The sequence below is a fragment of the Coloeus monedula genome (genome assembly GCF_965178545.1).
Source record: "Coloeus monedula genome assembly, chromosome: 2".
Lineage (NCBI taxonomy): Eukaryota > Metazoa > Chordata > Aves > Passeriformes > Corvidae > Coloeus > Coloeus monedula.
In genome coordinates this window covers 104432055-104450853 of record NC_138782.1, presented here as the reverse complement: position 1 = coordinate 104450853, position 18799 = coordinate 104432055, and the positions used below count along the sequence as shown (strand labels likewise).

Genomic DNA, 18799 nt, shown 5'->3' with positions numbered 1-18799 from the left:
CTTGTGTAGGAATTACTTCCTTTGACTTCCTGTGGTTTGGGATGTTGAGTTTGTGGTAGGCTTTAATAGTTGTGATAATTATGTATCAATTATGTGGATGATTTAAAATTCCTTTGAACAGGAATGTGCAAATAATAAGAGCTGTTATATGGCAGGAGTATATATACAACTACGGGTGAATGTGTCGTGACTTTATGTATGAAAATTATCATACTGAAGAGCTTTCTTAGAGCAAAGTTGTGTAGCACAGTATTTGTGTTGCAGGACACCTGTCTCCCACGGAATCTGATGGTGACATGCTGGGGTATGATCTGTACAGCAGCGCTTTGGCTGATATTCTGAGTGAGCCAACCATGCAGCCACCCATCTGTGTAGGCTTATATGCACAGTGGGGAAGTGGAAAATCTTTCCTGCTTAAGAAACTGGAAGGTAAAAACTTGATTTAGTCTTTTCAGTACTTCCAGTCTATTTATGAAAAGCATCACATGGGAGTTACTAGTTTTCGTGAGGGCTGTTAGTCCATGTAATGTTGTATCTGGTCTCTGTTTCTATGACAAAAGGATTCGAATTTTACTGTGGTCAGTTCATGCATAGATTGCTTTGTTCATTTATACAATGCCAAGGCAGTCTTTAAGTGCTGCTGCCTATTTTCCTGTGAGTTTCCTGCAGCAGTGGATCTACCCTTTAGGTACTGGAGGAAGTCTGGCTGCCAAAATATGCCTTGCTGGGCCTGTTTGTATGTCAGATCAGGTTCAGAACTCTTCTGCTGCAGTATTTATGTATTGTGCACCCTATGTGTCTTTTTAATGCTTAAGAACAATTTTCAGGCTGTTAATATTTTATTCTCTGTAGTGTATTTTCTTTGCATCTAGTTTTCTTCCCCTTTCCTCTTTCTTACTTTGAGTTTTTTGAACTTTCTGAAATGACAGAGGAAGGCAAATGCAGTATATGAAATGAGTCAATATTTTTCCTGGTGGAAATAGGCATCTTATGTAGTTTTAGTATTTTCTTATAAAGGATGTTTTTCTGAGATGTTTCAGTATAATTCAAAATACTTCTACCAGTCTTGGTGTTTCTTACTTTCTGTGATTTCTGTATTTGCCAAAATGGGATTCTGCATTCGTTTTTTTCACCTCCTGTTCTATGTCAAACAAAAAGCATATGTATTTTGACTGTGACATTTATTGCTGATGAGCTCTTACATTTCTAAAACACTTTCTCAGTGTTTTCTTCCTGTTCCTCTTTACTGTTTTTATTCTGGATTGTGTATCTATTACTTCTGATTCCCTAGAACCTAAATAAGTTCCTTCAGGAACTCCTCTTTTAGTAGATAAGAATCAACAAACAGAAATAATACTGCAGCCTTCACATTGTACTGTTATATCTGACTACTTGAGGAACACAGTCCGTGTTTCAGTGATTGAGATTTTGGGGTTTGGATGGGGTTTTTTGACAGATATGGTGGATTTATTTTTCTTGGTGTCGTGAAATACATTTCACACTTTTGAAGGAGAATAGGAAATGGCATGACTATTAATATGCTTTCAAAAGTGAAAAATCTGCTGCAAACAGTGTGAGTATTGTGCATTTAATGTTTTCATTCGTTGCATAGATGAAAACTTAGGGTTTTGCACTAATGCTTGAAGAAAAATTCAAATATCATTATCTTTTTTGGATCAATAATCGGGATAAGTTATACAGTCTGCTGGAAAAGTTTTTTTTCAAAAATGATCTGTTCTTGAGTGACTTCACATGTTAACTGGTCTTTATCTTTTTGTTTTAGATGAAATGAAGACCTTTGCAGGACAGCAGATTGAACCTCTGTTTCAGTTCTCCTGGCTTGTTGTATTCCTCACACTTTTGCTGTGTGGAGGTTTGGGTTTATTGCTTGCTTTCACAGTGGATGCAAAGCTTGGAATAGCAGTGTCACTCAGCCTTTTAGCTGTTCTCTACATTTTCTTCAGTAAGTCTTATATGGAATTTGTGAAGGTTTTTATCTATTTTTAGAATTAAGTATTGCTTTGTAGATATACTTTGCCATTCAGAAAAAATACTCAATGGTTTTGTAGACAATAAGACCTCTTTGGACCCTTTTCTTGTGTTTTGCATGTGATTTGTGAGAGGGCATTCTTGAGAACAAAGAAGAATTTTGTTCATTAATTTCATTGTGTTACTTTTACCATTCTCAGTTTTAGCCTAACTGCTAAAAGTTCATTAACTTTTTTTACAGAACTCCATGCTTTATCTGTTCAAACTTCATGATTCTTTCAGTTGTGAATGTTGGCTAAAATAAAACCATAACATCCTTTTAATTTTTAATATTTTAGCTGTAATTTACTTTGGTGGCCGGAGAGAAGGGGAGAGATGGAACTGGGCCTGGGTGTTAAGTACAAGGTTGGCAAGACATGTTGGATATTTAGAGTTGCTTCTCAAACTCATGTTTGTGAACCCACCAGAATTACCAGAGCAAACCACTAAAGCTTTACCTGTCAGGTTAGTTATTTCCTTTATTTAATCTTGAATGAATCAGTCAGGCTCACTCTGATACTTCTCAACTGTGCATATTAATGTGCCCATTTAACATCATATGAAAAGTTGTTGAGACTCCCGTTTGAAAAACAGTAGCTTTAGAAGATCATAAGCTTTACAGTGTGAAAAAGATAGTTTTTCTTGAAAACACTACTAACCTGCCAAAGTTGGTGAAAGTTAGTACTTTTCAGAATTAGAGATTTTGGCTATTGTACTAATGAAAATTCATACCAGACAAAATAAGAATATTCTGGTATAGCTTGTTGTGTGTTATGTACGTTTAATGGTTGTTTCACTGATTACTTCTCTTAAGGTTTGGGGGTTTTTTTTCCTCCCTATTAGTAAAGCATCAGACTGTTCAAAGCTTCTGGTTTACCTGAAAACAAGAAAATTTATGCTGTGTGTTTTAAAATTTCATTTACTTCTATTGTTTAAAGACTTCTATTTTAGCCTCATGGTGCTTTCATGTGTTCTTGTGTTTCTGAAATTTTTTTCATCTTCTATAAATATTTAAAAATAGATCAGAATGCAGTTTTAAAAAGTCTTGTCAATATTACGTTTTGGCATCATAAAGATATTTTCATGGTTTTTCTGTCATCTGAGGTACTATTAGTGATGTGACCATTTTTTTCTTTTTAAGAAGTCAAGTTTTAGAATAGGAAGTGGGGCAAAGAAGAAGTTGATAAATGGAGAAGAAGTAGTTAAATTCCATGTAGATTTTTAAAAAAATATTTAAGTGTTTTACATTTTATACCACTTAAAAAAACTTTTAACTACAGAGATGCAGCAAGACTTTGTTTTAGTTGCCAGAAAATATTTAAAGCTTTCTGAAGTATACAAAATACTTGTTTTTTTCTCTTTCAGATTTTTGTTTACGGACTACAACAGACTGTCCAGTGTGGGTGGAGAGACTTCACTGGCTGAGATGATTGCTACCCTCTCTGATGCGTGTGAAAGGGAATTTGGTTTCCTAGCAACAAGGCTATTTCGAGTTTTCAAGACAGAAGATACACAAGGTTTTTTTTTTTTACCTGAATGACATTTCCGATTATTCCATTTCAGTGCACTGTTACCAGGGCTTCTGTTTTTTGCATTATAAGCTCTTTTTAGAAGTAGCTGTGCAGAAATTCATAGAGAAGGGGAAAGTCTTTGTTTGGAAGAGAAAAAAATTCCCCATTTTATTTGCTAATCTTGATTTTATTAATATAATAAAGGAATATCTCCTGTGAAGTATAGTATTCAGAAATGTCAGTGGAAATGTGTATTTACATTACATCCTTATAGATGCAGCATATTTCCATAGCAATTAAATCATTGTGTCTGAGTCAGATAAAGGGAGATGTATGTTTTTGTGTATTGCTAAGAGGGATTTGTTTAGTGTACTAGATTTTAATTTAGAGCTTTTATGAGTGACCACTACTTATTCTTGGAAATAATAAATGTGTATAACATGTTGGTCCAATCCTATGCATTGCTGTGATCAGTGCTAGTAAGATGGGATGAAATGTACCGGCTTGATCCAAATGGAAGAAGCTTTTTTATTCTGTTTCGTCTGTAGATTTCTAGAAAAATAAATACGCAGAGTTGAGTATGATATCATGAAAAGTTAAGGAGCTTAACTTCCAGTTAATTGAGGACTTACTTGAACTTTAAGTTTAGTTTGTGTCAGTTACTTCTCATTTGCTTTTGTCCACAAATTGAGGAATCTGTCACCTCTCACAAAGTTAAATGTTTAGATTCTTCTGTACTGCAGAGGCTGGAAAAAACATGCTGTGTTCAGCTGTGTGCTGAGCACAACTTACTCTTCAATGTTCTTTTTCAAATTCACTAAGTGTTCTTTATGAAAGGGATGTGTGGAATTTTTCACCCTTTTTTTTCCATGTTAGATTCTGCTGTCCCTCTCCTTAACCTCAGTGGAACAGCCTTCTTGATGCTGTAATTTCTCCTGAAGTTGTCTTGGGAATGGCAGTTTACTGCTGACTTCTTGTGATTATTTTCAGTAATCATCTTTTCCCTTTCATTTGTAATCTTACATTGTCTTCTGATCCTTGGCTCTGTTGCCTTCCTATCCTCTGCCTAAATATCTAATTGATTTTTAAAATTTTATCTACTTGGTGATTTTGCACATTCTCTCCTTTTCTCCAGTTGTTTACAGGTCTAGGATCATAGGCTTATTATCTCTAGATGTTCACAGGCGTTCCATAGGGTTTATTTTTAGCTTTCTGTATCTTAAGTTTTTTTTAAATTATGTCTGTAAACTTGCAGACAAGCCTATTTCAATTGTCATTTCATTGTTCATGATTCTTAAGTGTCTCTCTAATGCAGTTCTATCCCTTTCTAATAAAAGGATGCTTATATTTCTGGTTACATCTAGAACAGAATCTAATTATATCTGAGCTGTTACCCTTTGTTTCTTGCCCCTTGCTTCTGTCACTATGCACTTCTCTTGCTTTGTCCTGCAGCACAATCCTATGAGTCATGTATGTCAGCAATGTTAAAAACTTTTGCAGCTCATATCTCAGTGTATAGAATAATATGGGCCACATATAAACCTTGGATATTCTTTCTATTTAACATATTTAAAATTTGATTTTTTTTCCTCTAGTTGAAATACTGGTTTTTAGCTGTCATAGTTTTACTTTAGATCATTGCTGTTCTGTTCTTTGTTTATCAACGAATGTGTACAAAAGATACCAGTCTTTTAGATGTACACCACTGGATGTGTACAGGTCCTAAAGGCAGATATGGCTGCTTTGGAAAATGCTGTTTCTTTGGTCACTGATTTAGCTATGCTAAACTCCAACTGCAGTATTTGCTTCTTTCTTATCAGTACACTTGAAGTCAGGAGCTCTGTACTCTCTTCTGGGGCCCTTGTGATCTGTCCAAACTGTATTTTGCTGCAGTTCTCCTGTTTGTGTGTGTTTTAGCATGCAAGAAAGGATGACCTCAGGTTGCAGCTTGCAGTTTTGCTTTAGTTCTTCAGTGGTACCATTACTAGTAGATTATGTAAGTACCAGGTTCCAGTTTAAAACTGAGTAGTTCCCGTACTGTTTTCCTACAATTTATTTACATAAATACACTTTACAAAGAGATTCCACAAAAGGGGTGATAACACTGATACAAAATTGTAATTTCCATTCAGTATGGATTTCTTGAAATGATGGAAATAAACTGAAGATTAAGGGAATATCTCTGCTTCATAGTTTCCAATAATTTTAGCAAATAATAGTTAATTTCTTTCCATTGGTTTGTGATTGGGTGGTAACACAGCAGTAAGCTTTTGTGCCAGTTAGTGTTTTATGAAAAGTATGCAAGTTAATAGATTTTTGCACTCTCCTGTCATTACATTGTACATTAATTCTAACAGCAATACTTGTTTCCTAGGTAAAAAGAAATGGAAGAAAACTTGCTGCCTCCCATCCTTTGTGATTTTCCTATTCATCTTGTCTTGCGTTGTTTCTGCAATTGCCCTGTTGGCAATTTTTAATGTGGAATCAGCCAACATGACAGTGAATGTTATTCTTATAACGGTGACCTGTATTGTTGGTTTGGCCTTTTTCTTGAATTGCCGCACGTGGTGGCAGGTGATGGATTCAGTTTTGAATTCTCAGAGAAAACGTCTTCACAATGCTGCCTCCAAGCTTCACAAGTTGAAAAGCGAGGGGTTCATGAAGGTGAGCATTTGTATGAATTGGCCCTTAAAAGGAATTAAACAAACCCCCAAACATGGAGCATTATTAAGTTGGGGCATCATTAATTTAACCAGGCCAAGTCGCACAACAGGAGAATGAGGCTTGGTGAGTTTCTACTGAAGGGAGCACTTCTGTGCCAGTGGTAATTGTTCTTAGCGTATGAGACCTGTGTGCTTAATCAGGAATGTTCAATTTGGGATTTCAATTTTCTGATTTTATTTTTGCTGGGAAGAAAGTACTTGGAAAACAATTCTCAATTACCAGTATTTAGTAAAAGCTTACTTTAGATAGTAAGATTAGAAAGAATAACTGAGAATCTTCTAAAGGTGAAAAAACAAGCCCAACTTTGTCTGTCAGCAAGACCTCTTTGCTAAGAAAGGAAAGAACATTCCAAACCAGTCCACATATTTAATGAAAAATGATAGAAAATACTGTTGTTTTGCCAGCCTGTATCTATAAAATGATAAATATACTCTCAGGCTGTCATCAGATATCCTATATGCTCCTATTTGAAAGTAAAATGTAACATTGTGATTGTTACCTTTGTAGATTACAGCCAATATATTGTATAAAAATCTGTTGTGCAAATATTTTTTCATAGAATCATAAAACAGTTTGAGTTGAAAGGGATCTTTTAAAGGTCAGCCAGTCCAATCTCCCTGCAATGAACAGGGACATCTCCAATTAGATCAGGCTGCACAGAGCCCAGTCCAACATGGCCGTGAATGTTTCCAAGGATGGACATCCACAACATCTCTGAGCAATCTGTGCAAGTGTTTTACCACCCTCATTTTAAAAAAACTTCTTTCTTACATCTAATCTAAATTGACTGTCCTTTAGTTTTTAAAACCATTCCCCCTTCTCCTCTTGCAAAAGGCCCTGATAAAAAGTTTGTCTTCATGTTACTTATAGGCCTCTTTAGGCACTGAAAAGCTGCAATAAACATCTCCCCAGAATCTTGTTTTCTCCAGGTTGAAAAATTCCAATTCTCTCAGCCTTTCATCATAGCAGAGGTGCTTCATCCCTATGATCATCTTTGTGGCCTCCTCTGGACTTGCTCCAATACACTGGTGTCATTCCTGTGCTGGGGACCCCAGAGCTGGATGCAGCAATGCAGGTGGGGTCTCACCAGGGCAGAGCAGAGGGGCAGAATCCCCTCCCTCACCTGCTGCCCATGCTTCTTTAGGTGCAGCCCCAGGACATGTTTGACTTTCTGGGCTGCAAGGACACATTGCCAGGTCATGTCCAGCCTCTCATTCACCAGCACCCCCAAGTCCTTCTCAGCAGGGCTGCTCTGGATCTGTTCATTGCCCAGCCTGGATCAACACCAGGAATTCAATACGCAGGTGCAGGACCTTGCACTTGGCCTTGTTGAACCTCATGAGCCCACTTCTTGAGCTTGTCCAGGTCCCTCTGGATGGCATCCTGTCCCTCAGGTGTGTCAACTGCACCACTCAGCTTGGTGTCACCTGCAAACTTGCTGAGGATGCACTCGATCCCTTCATTCATGTCATTAATGCAGATATTAAATAACACTGGTCCCATTATGGACCCCTGAGGGACACCACTTGTCACTGATATCCACTGGGATACTGAGCCATTGACTCTTTGTTATTTTTTGCATCTCTTGACAAGTTCAGCCCCAGATGTGCCTTGGCCTTTGTCACCACATCCCTTCACAACCAGACTGTGTCCCTATACTCTTCCTAGCATACTTGTGCTTGCTTCCATTGCCTGTGCATTTACTTCTTGGTCTTTAGTTTGAGTAGCAGGTCTCTACTCAGTGTAGCCTGCTTTTAGTCTTCCTTGCCAATTTTCTTGTACCTGAGGATTGCAAGCTTTTGGGCTCCATGGAAAGCATCCTTAAAAGATCTGCCAGCTCTCTTGTCCCTGGGGGCAGTTTTCCAGGGGGTCCTGTTGACTGTCTCTTTGAAGAGCTAGAAGTTCGCTTTCCTAAATTTCGGTGTCCTGACTTTACTCCCTACCTGAGCCATATCTCTCAGGACTGCAAACTCCACCAGTGTGTGATCACTGCAGCCCAGGCTGCCTCCAGTCTTGACATCCCCAATTAGCTCACTTCAGTGTTGCTTCCCTTCTAGTAGGGCTTGTCTGTTACCTAGCTGAAGAAGATATCCTGCATGCATTCCAACAATCTCCTGGATTGCTGACAGCTCATGAGGCTACATTTCCAGATGTTGGGGGTCATCTAAGTTCCGCAGGAGGATGAGAACCCATGAGCATGATGCCTCCTGTTGTTGGGACACGATGACTTCATCAATAGGTTCTCCTTTATCAGGCCTGTTACAGACACAAACCTCAAGGTGTCATTTATTGGTCTGGTCCTTGATTTTTATGCAGTGACTTACCCAGTTTGTGGCTGCTTCTCAGAGGCATCTCTTTGTGATCTCCATCTTTTGACGTAGAGGGCAGCCTCTCCTCCCCTTCCTCCCCTCCTTCCTCTCCTGTCTCTTTTGAACAGTCTGTAGCCATCAATAGTTGCACTCCAGTCATAGGATTCATCTATCAAGTTTCTGGAATGGCAGCTAGGTCATAGCTTTCCAGCAGCACGGTGGCTTCCAGCTCCTCCTGTGAGTTGCCCACTCTGTGTGCACTGGGTAGAGGCACCTCATCTGGGCTGTCAGCTGTGTCACCTTCTTAGAGGAACACTCTTTAATTCCTTTGAGGTATTTCAGTGGTGTTTCCCTGTTGGCTTCTGTTACCTCAGGAGCCCCCTGCTGATCTCCATGAGACTTCAAGCGTGCTCCAGTGTGGCCACCATATCTCAGAGCCAGCAGCTGCTCACTAGCAGTGCATCCCTTTAACCTTGGTGTGTCACCCCACAGCTTGTTACGGGCATGCGTGATACTATCCCCTTCCCCTGTCATGTCTTGTTTAAAGCTCTGTTAACCCTGCTGGCTCCTGATCAAAGGCTCTCTTTGCCCTTTGAGAATCCCTGATGCCAACATGCCTGGTGCCATGATTTTGCATCAGAGTACCTGATTGTGTCTTGGTGCTGTGTTTCTTGACAGTTGTTTGTTGAGTGGTATTTATCCGACATAACTTCAGCCATTTAGGAGTTAGGTTTACCCTTTGCTGATCATCAAAGGAGAGAAGTAGGTATTTCAGGAGAGTTGTTCATCTATTGTATGTCATCTGATTGTGCACATTCTAATGAATCTAGTGGTTAAGAGATCAGATTGTTACATGTGTAACAATGTTGAAAAGCTTAACAAATCTTCACACTGCATATCTTGAATTGCAATGACTGAGCATTAGAGTAATAGCATAATGTGCTTGGCTGGAAGGCAGATAGAAAAATTCGCTGTACTTTTTATTCAAAGCAATATTTGAGGACTAGCTGAAGCTACTAATGCTCTTTTATTTATTTCTGAAATAACGTTTTACTGTGCATAAATATTTTCTTAACATCGTAATGGAATTTAAATAAGGATAGTTTGTTATATCAAAGTGGAATAGGTGAAATAGGAAGTTAGTATGTTGGAAGTGACATTTTAGGAGTTTTCACATTGAGTGTTTGTAAGTTTATTCTTGTAATCTTGCTGAAGTATTTTTGGGACAAATAGCAATCTGCAAAAGGAATGTATGTATTTTTATTAGTTTTAGGTATTATAGAGATGTCTTTTCCTTCTTTGTTTTCATTTTTATAGGTTTTGAAATGTGAAGTGGAACTGATGGCCAAAATGGCAAAAACCATTGACAGCTTCACTCAGAATCAGACAAGGCTTGTTGTAATTATTGATGGATTGGATGCTTGTGAACAGGACAAGGTTTTACAGATGCTTGATACTGTGAGTTGGATCGTTTTATGAAGATAATGTTGGATTATATGCATGATCTCTTGCACAGATGAGCTCAGATACATGTGGTTATTGTGTGTTTTCTGTAAAAAAAGGCTATGTTGCAGTGATTAATATTTGTGTACATTGGCATAATTCTAATGCTAAGAGTGATGGGTTTTAGAAGTTGAAAATTAAATTGCACGTTAGTACTTTTGAAAAGGTTTGCAAGAATCAAATATAGACTATGTAAAGTAATTATTCTGTTGAAACAAACTGAAAATACTTGGAGAGTTTTCATATTTACCCTTGAAGTACTTTAGATGAAAAATACTTAAATGCTAAATATTTGGGGGGAACTGGGACATTACTGCATGATACATCTGTGGTGATGATTTCCACTGTAAATTCTGCTGTTAAATTTTCGAGTGTGCTTATTTCTAACTGTGGATTAGTTCCTAATGTTAGATATCTCATATAGAAGAAGCTAACATCTTTGTACACCTCTTGGCCTCTCAGGTTTATTCCTTGAACAGGAGTGAATATGAAATGTTGAGCCAAGTGTTCAAATGATCTGCAGCTACAGTTAGTTTTTGCTAACAAGGTGTACTGTCTTTTACAGGTGCGAGTCTTGTTTTCAAAAGGCCCGTTCATTGCAATTTTTGCAAGTGACCCACACATTATTATAAAGGCAATTAACCAGAACCTCAACAGTGTTCTACGTGATTCAAACATAAATGGCCATGATTACATGCGAAATATTGTCCATTTGCCCGTTTTTCTGAACAGCCGAGGGCTTAGTAATGCAAAAAAACTGATGGTAGCTTCAACAACCAATGGGGATATTCCTTATGCAGATAATGCAGGTAAGGTTATGCAGGAGGGTGGTATGAGCGTTACAAAACCAGTGATCCAAAATCTGGATCTGGTTTTGGAAGAAACTGTTTAAAGAATTGACAGATCATTAGTGTTATTTTTATAGGCCAGTCAAATGCATATGACTGGAGAAAATGCCTACCTTTGTTTTCCTTTCCATAGGATTGCATGAAGAGGTTGACAGGAGAGTTTCTCAGAACAGTCTTGGAGACATGACCAAGCTTGGTAGCAAAACTGCTCTCAACAGGCGGGTGAGAGAGATTTTTAGTCTAAATAGTTACTGGTAAAACCTTTTTTTTCTTTTCTGTTTTTTTTTCTTTGACATTTTCAGTAACATGAACTTGGAAGACTTATCAAACCATTCTTATGAAATTTTTGTAAGTGATCCACACAGGAAAAGTCCATTCTTAAATCAGTAGACTGATGCTCTGTAAAGAGGAAGAAGTTTGCTTGCTCACCAAAATATTCCTTTCCACAAAAAATTAAATGCAGCTCTCTGTGAATTCTGAGATGATATAGCAAATCTGATAGGTGCTATGGTCTGTGTCTGTGTGTATATTTTGGGTTTTTTTGTGTAATCAGTTTGTTGCAGGATGTTGCAACAAGGGGCAGTAATTGAATAAATCAAAGAATTTCAGATGTTAAGTACTAGACTTGTATTGTAATGTCTACCACCTTTTTTTCCTGCTTTCTGTTCTTTCATCTTTACATAGAATCACAAACTAGTTGAATAAAAGGTATCTAGAAAGTTGTGAAAAGCAACACAGAATCTGAGGATTCTGAGATTTTTGAGCTGCCATAGGTAGAGACTTTGGGAGTTTTGTAGCAGAGGAACCTGATGGTTATTTTAATTTTTTTGTGTAATTAGTAAATGGATGGTATAAGTCTTTTGAGAGACAATAGGAAGTGATGATGGGAATGCTGAAAATAGTAACCTTTTTACGAAATACTTTGCTGTGCCCCTCTATTTTGCCCTCTCACAATTGATGTGGAAGTAAAATGTGTAACTCTTACCACTGCTTGACTTCTGTGGATATAATGTTCAGCTGTTACACAGCTAAATCAGAATTAAATTCTTGTACGTTTGATATTTAGTGTCAGCCTCACAGACTTATCCAGAGTCTCTAACTTTTAATCAAGTAAAACTGAAGTATTTGAAGTACATAAAAGCTTTTGATACTTACCAGTATTCCTTGGTTTTTTGTATCATTATCAGGATACTTACCGAAGACGCCAGATGCAGAGGACCATTACACGTCAAATGTCTTTTGATTTGACCAAGCTGTTGGTTACAGAGGATTGGTTCAGTGATATCAGCCCTCAAACCATGAGGAGGTTGCTAAATATTGTTTCAGTGACGGGTAAGTGTGACATGATCACGTGCAGTAAAAACAGTATGGTGCTTTGGCTGCTTGTAGTTACACTCAGACTTTTTAGTGTGTAAACTAAATCTAACAAGTCAGTCCATGTGTTGCTTTTGAAGATCCTTCTGAAGCAAACTCTTTTAGAATGTAAGAAAACATTATAGACCATTCTACACAGAATTGGAAAGATCCATAATATTTGTTGTTTCATCGGCTTCAGTTGGAAGGCAAATGATTCTAGTCTACATTTTTAGGAAATTTTGAATTTTTTGATTTTGAAATGGGATAAGAAAATTATGTTTTTCAATTTCATAATACTGTAGTGGGAACAAAGATTGTAGTGAGGAAAAGGTGAGCTTTGAGGGAAAAACCAGGTATATATCCTGTTCATTTTTTCTATGAATATTTGGAGTCCTTGTTCCCTAAATGATTGTGTGGAACTAATGAAAACATTTTCTGACCTGTTTTTCTTCAGCAAAACACAGTCAAGACGTTGGTATCTCTAAGGTTTAAAAACTGGAAATAACTGGAAAAGGGCTTGTGGAGGTTTAATAAAATCCTGTATCATGTAGTAGTAAGTGAATGGGGAGTGATTATGTTCTGTCTTTTCTGTTACAGACACTAGAAGGCACTGTGTAGCCCTACAGCTACCCAGAACAAAGAAATTGACTTACTTTTTACACTGTATATAGTTAAGAGCATAAATCTGCAACAGACCTCAAATTCCAAGCTAATCTTATAAAGAAGAGTGCTGTCTCTTAGCTTGTCAAACAAAATCACAAAGTAACAAAATCACAAAATGTTAGTTGTAAAATTAAGCTGAAAAAAACCTCGTCAGAGCACTTTTAGTGTAGTGTAGTCTGTGGTTAGGCATGATTTCATTAACAGCTTTATGAGCAGAGCCTTCAGGCTGTAGGCTACGTGTCATTACAGATATTAATAAAGGAATTACAGAACATTTGCTGGAACTTCAAATGCATAAATTGTAGCATTAACTTTTTCTGGTTTTTTGAAATAACTTTATTTGTAATTTATACCTTGCCTTATTAACTTAAGACAGTCCTTTTTATAGCTTTGAATTTACTATATTGGCTCTTGAAGTTGGGAACTGTATGCTTAACTTGTTTTGACCACATTTCATATGCCAGTTCATAGAAAATCTATCAAAGTATTAGCATGAAATTCTGTGTTTAGATAGAGAAATTAATTCTGTGTGAAATTCTTTATTGAATTTTGTTGAATTAAGTTAAGATTCACCAGTAGCAGGATGATAGTAAGCAGTGTTTAACCTGGGGCTGAAGTTGACAGTTTTGGAGAGTCTCATATTTTGGCCAGTATATGGAAGGATTTTTATTAAATTGTAAAATTATATTTTTAGATGCAACTTGTGATGATTTTGAATTTACTGAGCTAGAAATATAGTAGCAGGAAGCTCACCGATCAGATGAAAGGACTTAACAAAGTAACATAGCTGTTACTTTAAAGGGGAAAAAAGGTATCTTTCGAAAGGGAGAAAAAATCCTCTCTGTTTTCTTCTCTCGTTCCTTGTTCTGTTAGGTCGTTTACTGAGAGCTAATCAGATCACATTCAATTGGGACAGACTGGCAAGTTGGATCAATCTCACAGAGCAGTGGCCATACAGAACATCATGGCTCATCCTGCATCTTGAAGAGACCGAAGGTGTTCCGGATCACCTGACTTTAAAAACCATCTATGAGAGGTAGTCATTATACTGGTGATGGTGTGCACTTTCAGTGATTAAAATAGTAGTTATTATTAATGATCATTAGAATAACATGGCTTTCGAACATCTATCAGATTGTAATCTAAGATTCCCACAACCTTACCCTCTTCTGCTAATTTTTGAAAACTTCGAAGTGAGTTTCATTGCTTTTGCAATGCACCATGTATGAATGAATGCTTTGTATTTAAGCCAAAGAGAACTATGCAGGAATTCTTTCACAGGCAGCGAGCTGTACTTTTGTCTCTTGATGTCATTTTCATCTTTACCTTGGCCAAGCTACAATTTGAATATTTTTTCCAATTCTTTGTTACTCTGAAATAAGCTCTGCAAAAACTGCCCTTACTGATAAAAATCTCTGAAGGTTTTGTGCTTAGCAGGTGGTCTGTGGCAATGCCATGTGCTGCATGTAAGGGGTGTGAGAAAGAGGCATGACTTTCTCCATTTCTGCTACAAGTTGCTGTCCAACAGAGCTGTCTAGGTTTTGCTACTGAGAACACATTGCCCCGAGCTGCCAGTGAACATCTCTCTCCAAACCCCTCTGCTTGTGAGAAAGGATGTGTGGGTTGTGGCCTGATGACGTGGGAGGAATGGAAGAGAGACAATGTGACTGAGAGTGGGGCCTATAGAAGAAAAGCAGAATCTGAGAATCAAAATCAGGGAGAAGAAAGGTAGGTTTGACTTGGATAAAATATAGTTGAGATCAGATGAAAAGAACAGCTGAGGTAAAGAGAGAAGATTGTGACTGATTGAACAAGTTACCGGAAAACCTAGAGGCTTTGCAAGGTCCAGGGGGATGAACTTGGAGAGAAAATATTGGAAGTGTGCCCTGCACTGAAAGTCAAGGAATAGGAGATGAATTGTATGAGGGTCTGGGGCGGGCTGAGAATGGTTGAAGTGTTGAGAATGGAGTTAGGATTGATTGGGAAAGATGACTGAATGAGTTGTATTAGGAATGAAAAATTGAAGTGCCGTTAAAATCTGAACACAGAAATTCCAGAAGGTAAAGGGCCAAGGACAGATTGGGCGTGATGAGGCTGAGGATTGAAAACAGATGAGGAGGGCAAGTAGTAGGCTGAAGTGGCTTCAAGCTGGAAGATTGTTTTAGAAATACCGAACTTCACAGGTAAATTAAGTGCATGATTAGAAAACACTTTTCTCTAGAGTATGGACCTGGTTTCTGGGTTTTGCATTTCCTCTGTGCGTGTAATATACCTGTGAAATCAAAGGTAAAGCACTGGGAACCCATCTTTCCACTGTGGGTTCACACAACTAGTGTCATAAATGTTTATGTGATCAGCTAAATACAGTAATTCAGAATCATCAGGAATTCTCTTTCCTGTCATGCTTTTCATTCAAACTTCTCTTTATTTAGATTTGCTCTCTGTCATGTTTCAGATTTTTTTATTGTCAGTATTTATCCAACAAACTCATTGCAGCTTTCTGATTATTGGCATCTACAGTGATAAATCACTTCGGAGTTTTTGAAGTCCAAAGCTGTCTTCAAGACATAACAAAGTTTGTCTTCTGATAAACCAGAGGAGATATTAGACACCTGATTTATTCTCATAAGTGGATATCAGTTAATTCCAGTATTAACTGATATTAAATCTGTAGTAAACCAGCATGAATAAAAGGAAAGGACATTTGGAATTGAATGTGAAAAACTTCTTTGGGTTCTGGATTGTTTGTTGTTGGTACAAACACTTGAGCTGTTGATGCCCAGTGCCAGCTGGAGCATGTCATGGTTTATTAGTTAAGGTGTGGAGGAGATTCATGACTGCTGCTGTGCTGTACCTCTTGCTATGCAGTTTGTTTGGAAGTGATACAGCCACTTGAGTAGACTGCTAGTTCATAACTGACAGTTACAAGGGTATAGGTAATTTTGGTGTATAAAACTAGAGTACATAATGTGAAGAAAGAGTGAAGAACCCTGTAGCATGTATTGGAAAAGGGAAGGTGATCATCATCTTTTAAGGAAAGCTGTTTGTATTCTACCTGCAATGCCAGAAAAACAAGGAAAAGGAAAATAAGACCAATATCCAGGATTTTCTCTTTAGCACAAAATACCAACAGGATTATTTGATATGAAAATGATAAAGCTAAAAGACTTAGTTTCTTTATCTTCCTAACAAAAAAAAAAGTTTCCTAACAATCATGTTGCTGCTTGCTCAGGAGAATTGATGTCTCTCAGCCGCTTCTGTGTAAGGAACTAAATATGTAACTCTCCTGAGATACTGACAAAGCTGAGGTCTCATCTGTCTGGTGATTTGGGTGATCATCTTTACCATATGCTGAGTATGAAAAGGTCTGTGGACTCTTCTCTGGCATTATCTAGAGCTCTAAAAATTCTGTTTTATCCAAAGCAATCCTTTTGGTGTCATTGCTATTCTTTTTATCTGCAACTGTTTAAAGTAACTTGGCTTAAATAACTGTTTCAGCATCATTTCAAAGTTAGTTCCTTGTTTAAAACTTCAGTCTCTGTTTTCTAGGTTTTATTAGTTTATAGAGCAGCTTTCCCATTTGGAGTCTCATAAATAGATACCAGATTTTGATAATTATGTAGCTTGTTCCTGTACTGAGTTTGTGTTACTTCCTCTGTTTTTTGTTCTTCAAGGTTAGGGTTTTTTTTAATATCTTAATATTTTAGAGCAGAATCAAGTATATAGTTTTCCTAGTATTGAATAGTTTGTATCAAACTACTTTTTTTGTGACACTACAGTCTTAGGGTTGCTGCTTGGACATCTCCCTTCGCTGAAAGGAGTCTTGTAGGTTCTTTGTTGAGTTTCGCACGTGGATCACATCCTCTGTCTAAGGAGAATGCTTTGGTACTACAGTTGCTTTTCCAGGTTTTAAAATACCACGTGTGAAAAAACTGATCTGTTACAACCCCCTTGGCTGAAGAGTTAGGGTGGATAATCGGTCTGTGCGCTGAGGGTGTGACGGGGACAGTTAACCCCGTATTGCCCTACAGCCGTGTCCCGCGGCGCGGGCTGTCCCCAGCCGTGTCCCCGGGGCGGGCTGTCCCCAGCCGTGTCCCGCGGCGCGGGCTGTCCCCAGCCGTGTCCCCGGCCGTGTCCCCGGGGCGGGCTGTGCCCTACAGCCGTGTCCCCGGCCGTATCCACGGGGCGGGCTGTCCCCGGCCGTGTCCTCGGCCGTGTCCCCGGGGCGGGCTGTCCCCGGCCGTGTCCCCGGGGCGGGCTGTCCCCGGCCGTGTCCCCGGCCGTGTCCCCGGCCGTGTCCCCGGGGCGGGCTGTCCCCAGCCGTGTCCCCGGGGCGGGCTGTCCCCGGCCGTGTCCCCGGCCGTGTCCCCGGGGCGGGCTGTCCCCGGCCGTGTCCCCGGCCGTGTCCCCGGGGCGGGCTGTCCCCAGCAGCGCTGGTGCCGCAGGGGCTGTGCAGCGCGGCGCGGTGCCGGCAGGCGGCGCTCCCTGCTCGGCGGAGCCGCGGGGAGCGCTGGCGCCAGAGCCTTTGCTTTCAGTATTTCCGAGGGAAAGCGATACTTTCACACCATACAAAAAATACAGGACGATGAAAAGAATCGGGTAGTCAAGCACTAAGAAGAAAAAGAATAAATGTAGTCTTTATCTAATTCCCCTCTTTGCAGGCACATTGATATATGATTTCCATGATTATATGCTCTTTTGCCTCCATGAGGTTCCCATCTTGTAATGTCCAGAATTTAATTTTGCAAACTGCAATAAAGGAGAGGGCCATTTTCTTTCACATTGCAGTGCTATCTGTTGGAGTTGAAAAGAATGAAATAACTAAAGTAAGACAACTAAAAACTGCTCCACAACTGCTTGTCAGAGTTTGCATGATGCTGGACTAGTCACCTCTGCAGTACCTTTCACTTGGGTAGTATTTGTGCCTCTGTGGGGAGGTGGTGTACAGCTTATGATTCTGTAGGCTGATACTGCTAAGTACTCAGTGTTCAGAGCTATATCTGGAGCTGCTGAGAGCTCTGCTTTTAGTTGGTGGAGTATTCAAAAAAAAAAAGGATATCTCAAATTGGTAACTAAATAAGTATACCTATACATCTGTGCTTCAGTTTGTCATTAAAAATAAAGCTAACTAATATGTTCTTATTGTGAAGGCTCCTTGGGGAAAGTAAATTTGTCTTTTTCTATAGATACTGTGAAGAACATTGAAGACTGTATTGATGAGTATGAAACCAGGTCTGTCAGCAGAAGTGTATCTTTCCTGTATCATACTATGCAGAGATGAAAAACCTACTGAACATTATATTGGGAACTTTCTGCCAGGGTTTGTAACAAAAAACTCAACAAACAAAAAAATCACCCTCATGAAAAAACAAACCAAAAGAACACAGAACCCCCCAAAACAACAACCAAACTAAAACAAAACAAAAAAACCAAAAAGCAAACAAAGAAAAAAAGCCCAAAACAAAAAACCCAAACAAAACAATTAAAAAACACAAAAAACCCCACAAAATCCCCCAACCCAAAACAGAGAAAGAAAAATCACAACCCCCTAAAGAAAATTAGGCTTCAGTTTGTGACACAGGCACACCTCTGTGAAGAATCTTTATGAACTGGAGTCACTTAACATCTCTTACAGTAAAAGGTAGAGGCACTATGCTCTGAATCTTTTGTAGAGGGGAACCAGGCCCATGCTTTGTAACTGTGGCAAATTTTGAGAAGAAAATGCTGAATCTGCTTTGTTGCTTTCAGTCTATATTCTTGAGAAAAATGTGTTTACTGTTTTTACTTCCTTAAACCAACCTGCTGTATCTGTATCATCCTATTTCTGTCCTCTCATTTCAGCCTCTCTCTCATTGCT

At 38.7% G+C, this 18799-nt stretch overlaps 1 protein-coding gene across 2 annotated transcripts in view; it reads left to right on the top strand.

Annotated features, from left to right (window-relative positions):
* Positions 1-18799, top strand: part of KIDINS220 (kinase D interacting substrate 220) — a 76124-nt gene that overhangs the window by 24107 nt on the left and 33218 nt on the right. For both annotated transcript variants that reach the window (XM_082303275.1, XM_082303274.1), the window contains exons 13-22: positions 265-429; positions 1784-1963; positions 2328-2493; positions 3394-3545; positions 5914-6203; positions 9890-10030; positions 10641-10884; positions 11057-11145; positions 12111-12255; positions 13816-13978. In XM_082303275.1, coding sequence (XP_082159401.1) covers positions 265-429; positions 1784-1963; positions 2328-2493; positions 3394-3545; positions 5914-6203; positions 9890-10030; positions 10641-10884; positions 11057-11145; positions 12111-12255; positions 13816-13978 — 1735 coding nt within the window. The remainder of the gene's footprint in view (positions 1-264; positions 430-1783; positions 1964-2327; positions 2494-3393; positions 3546-5913; positions 6204-9889; positions 10031-10640; positions 10885-11056; positions 11146-12110; positions 12256-13815; positions 13979-18799) is intronic.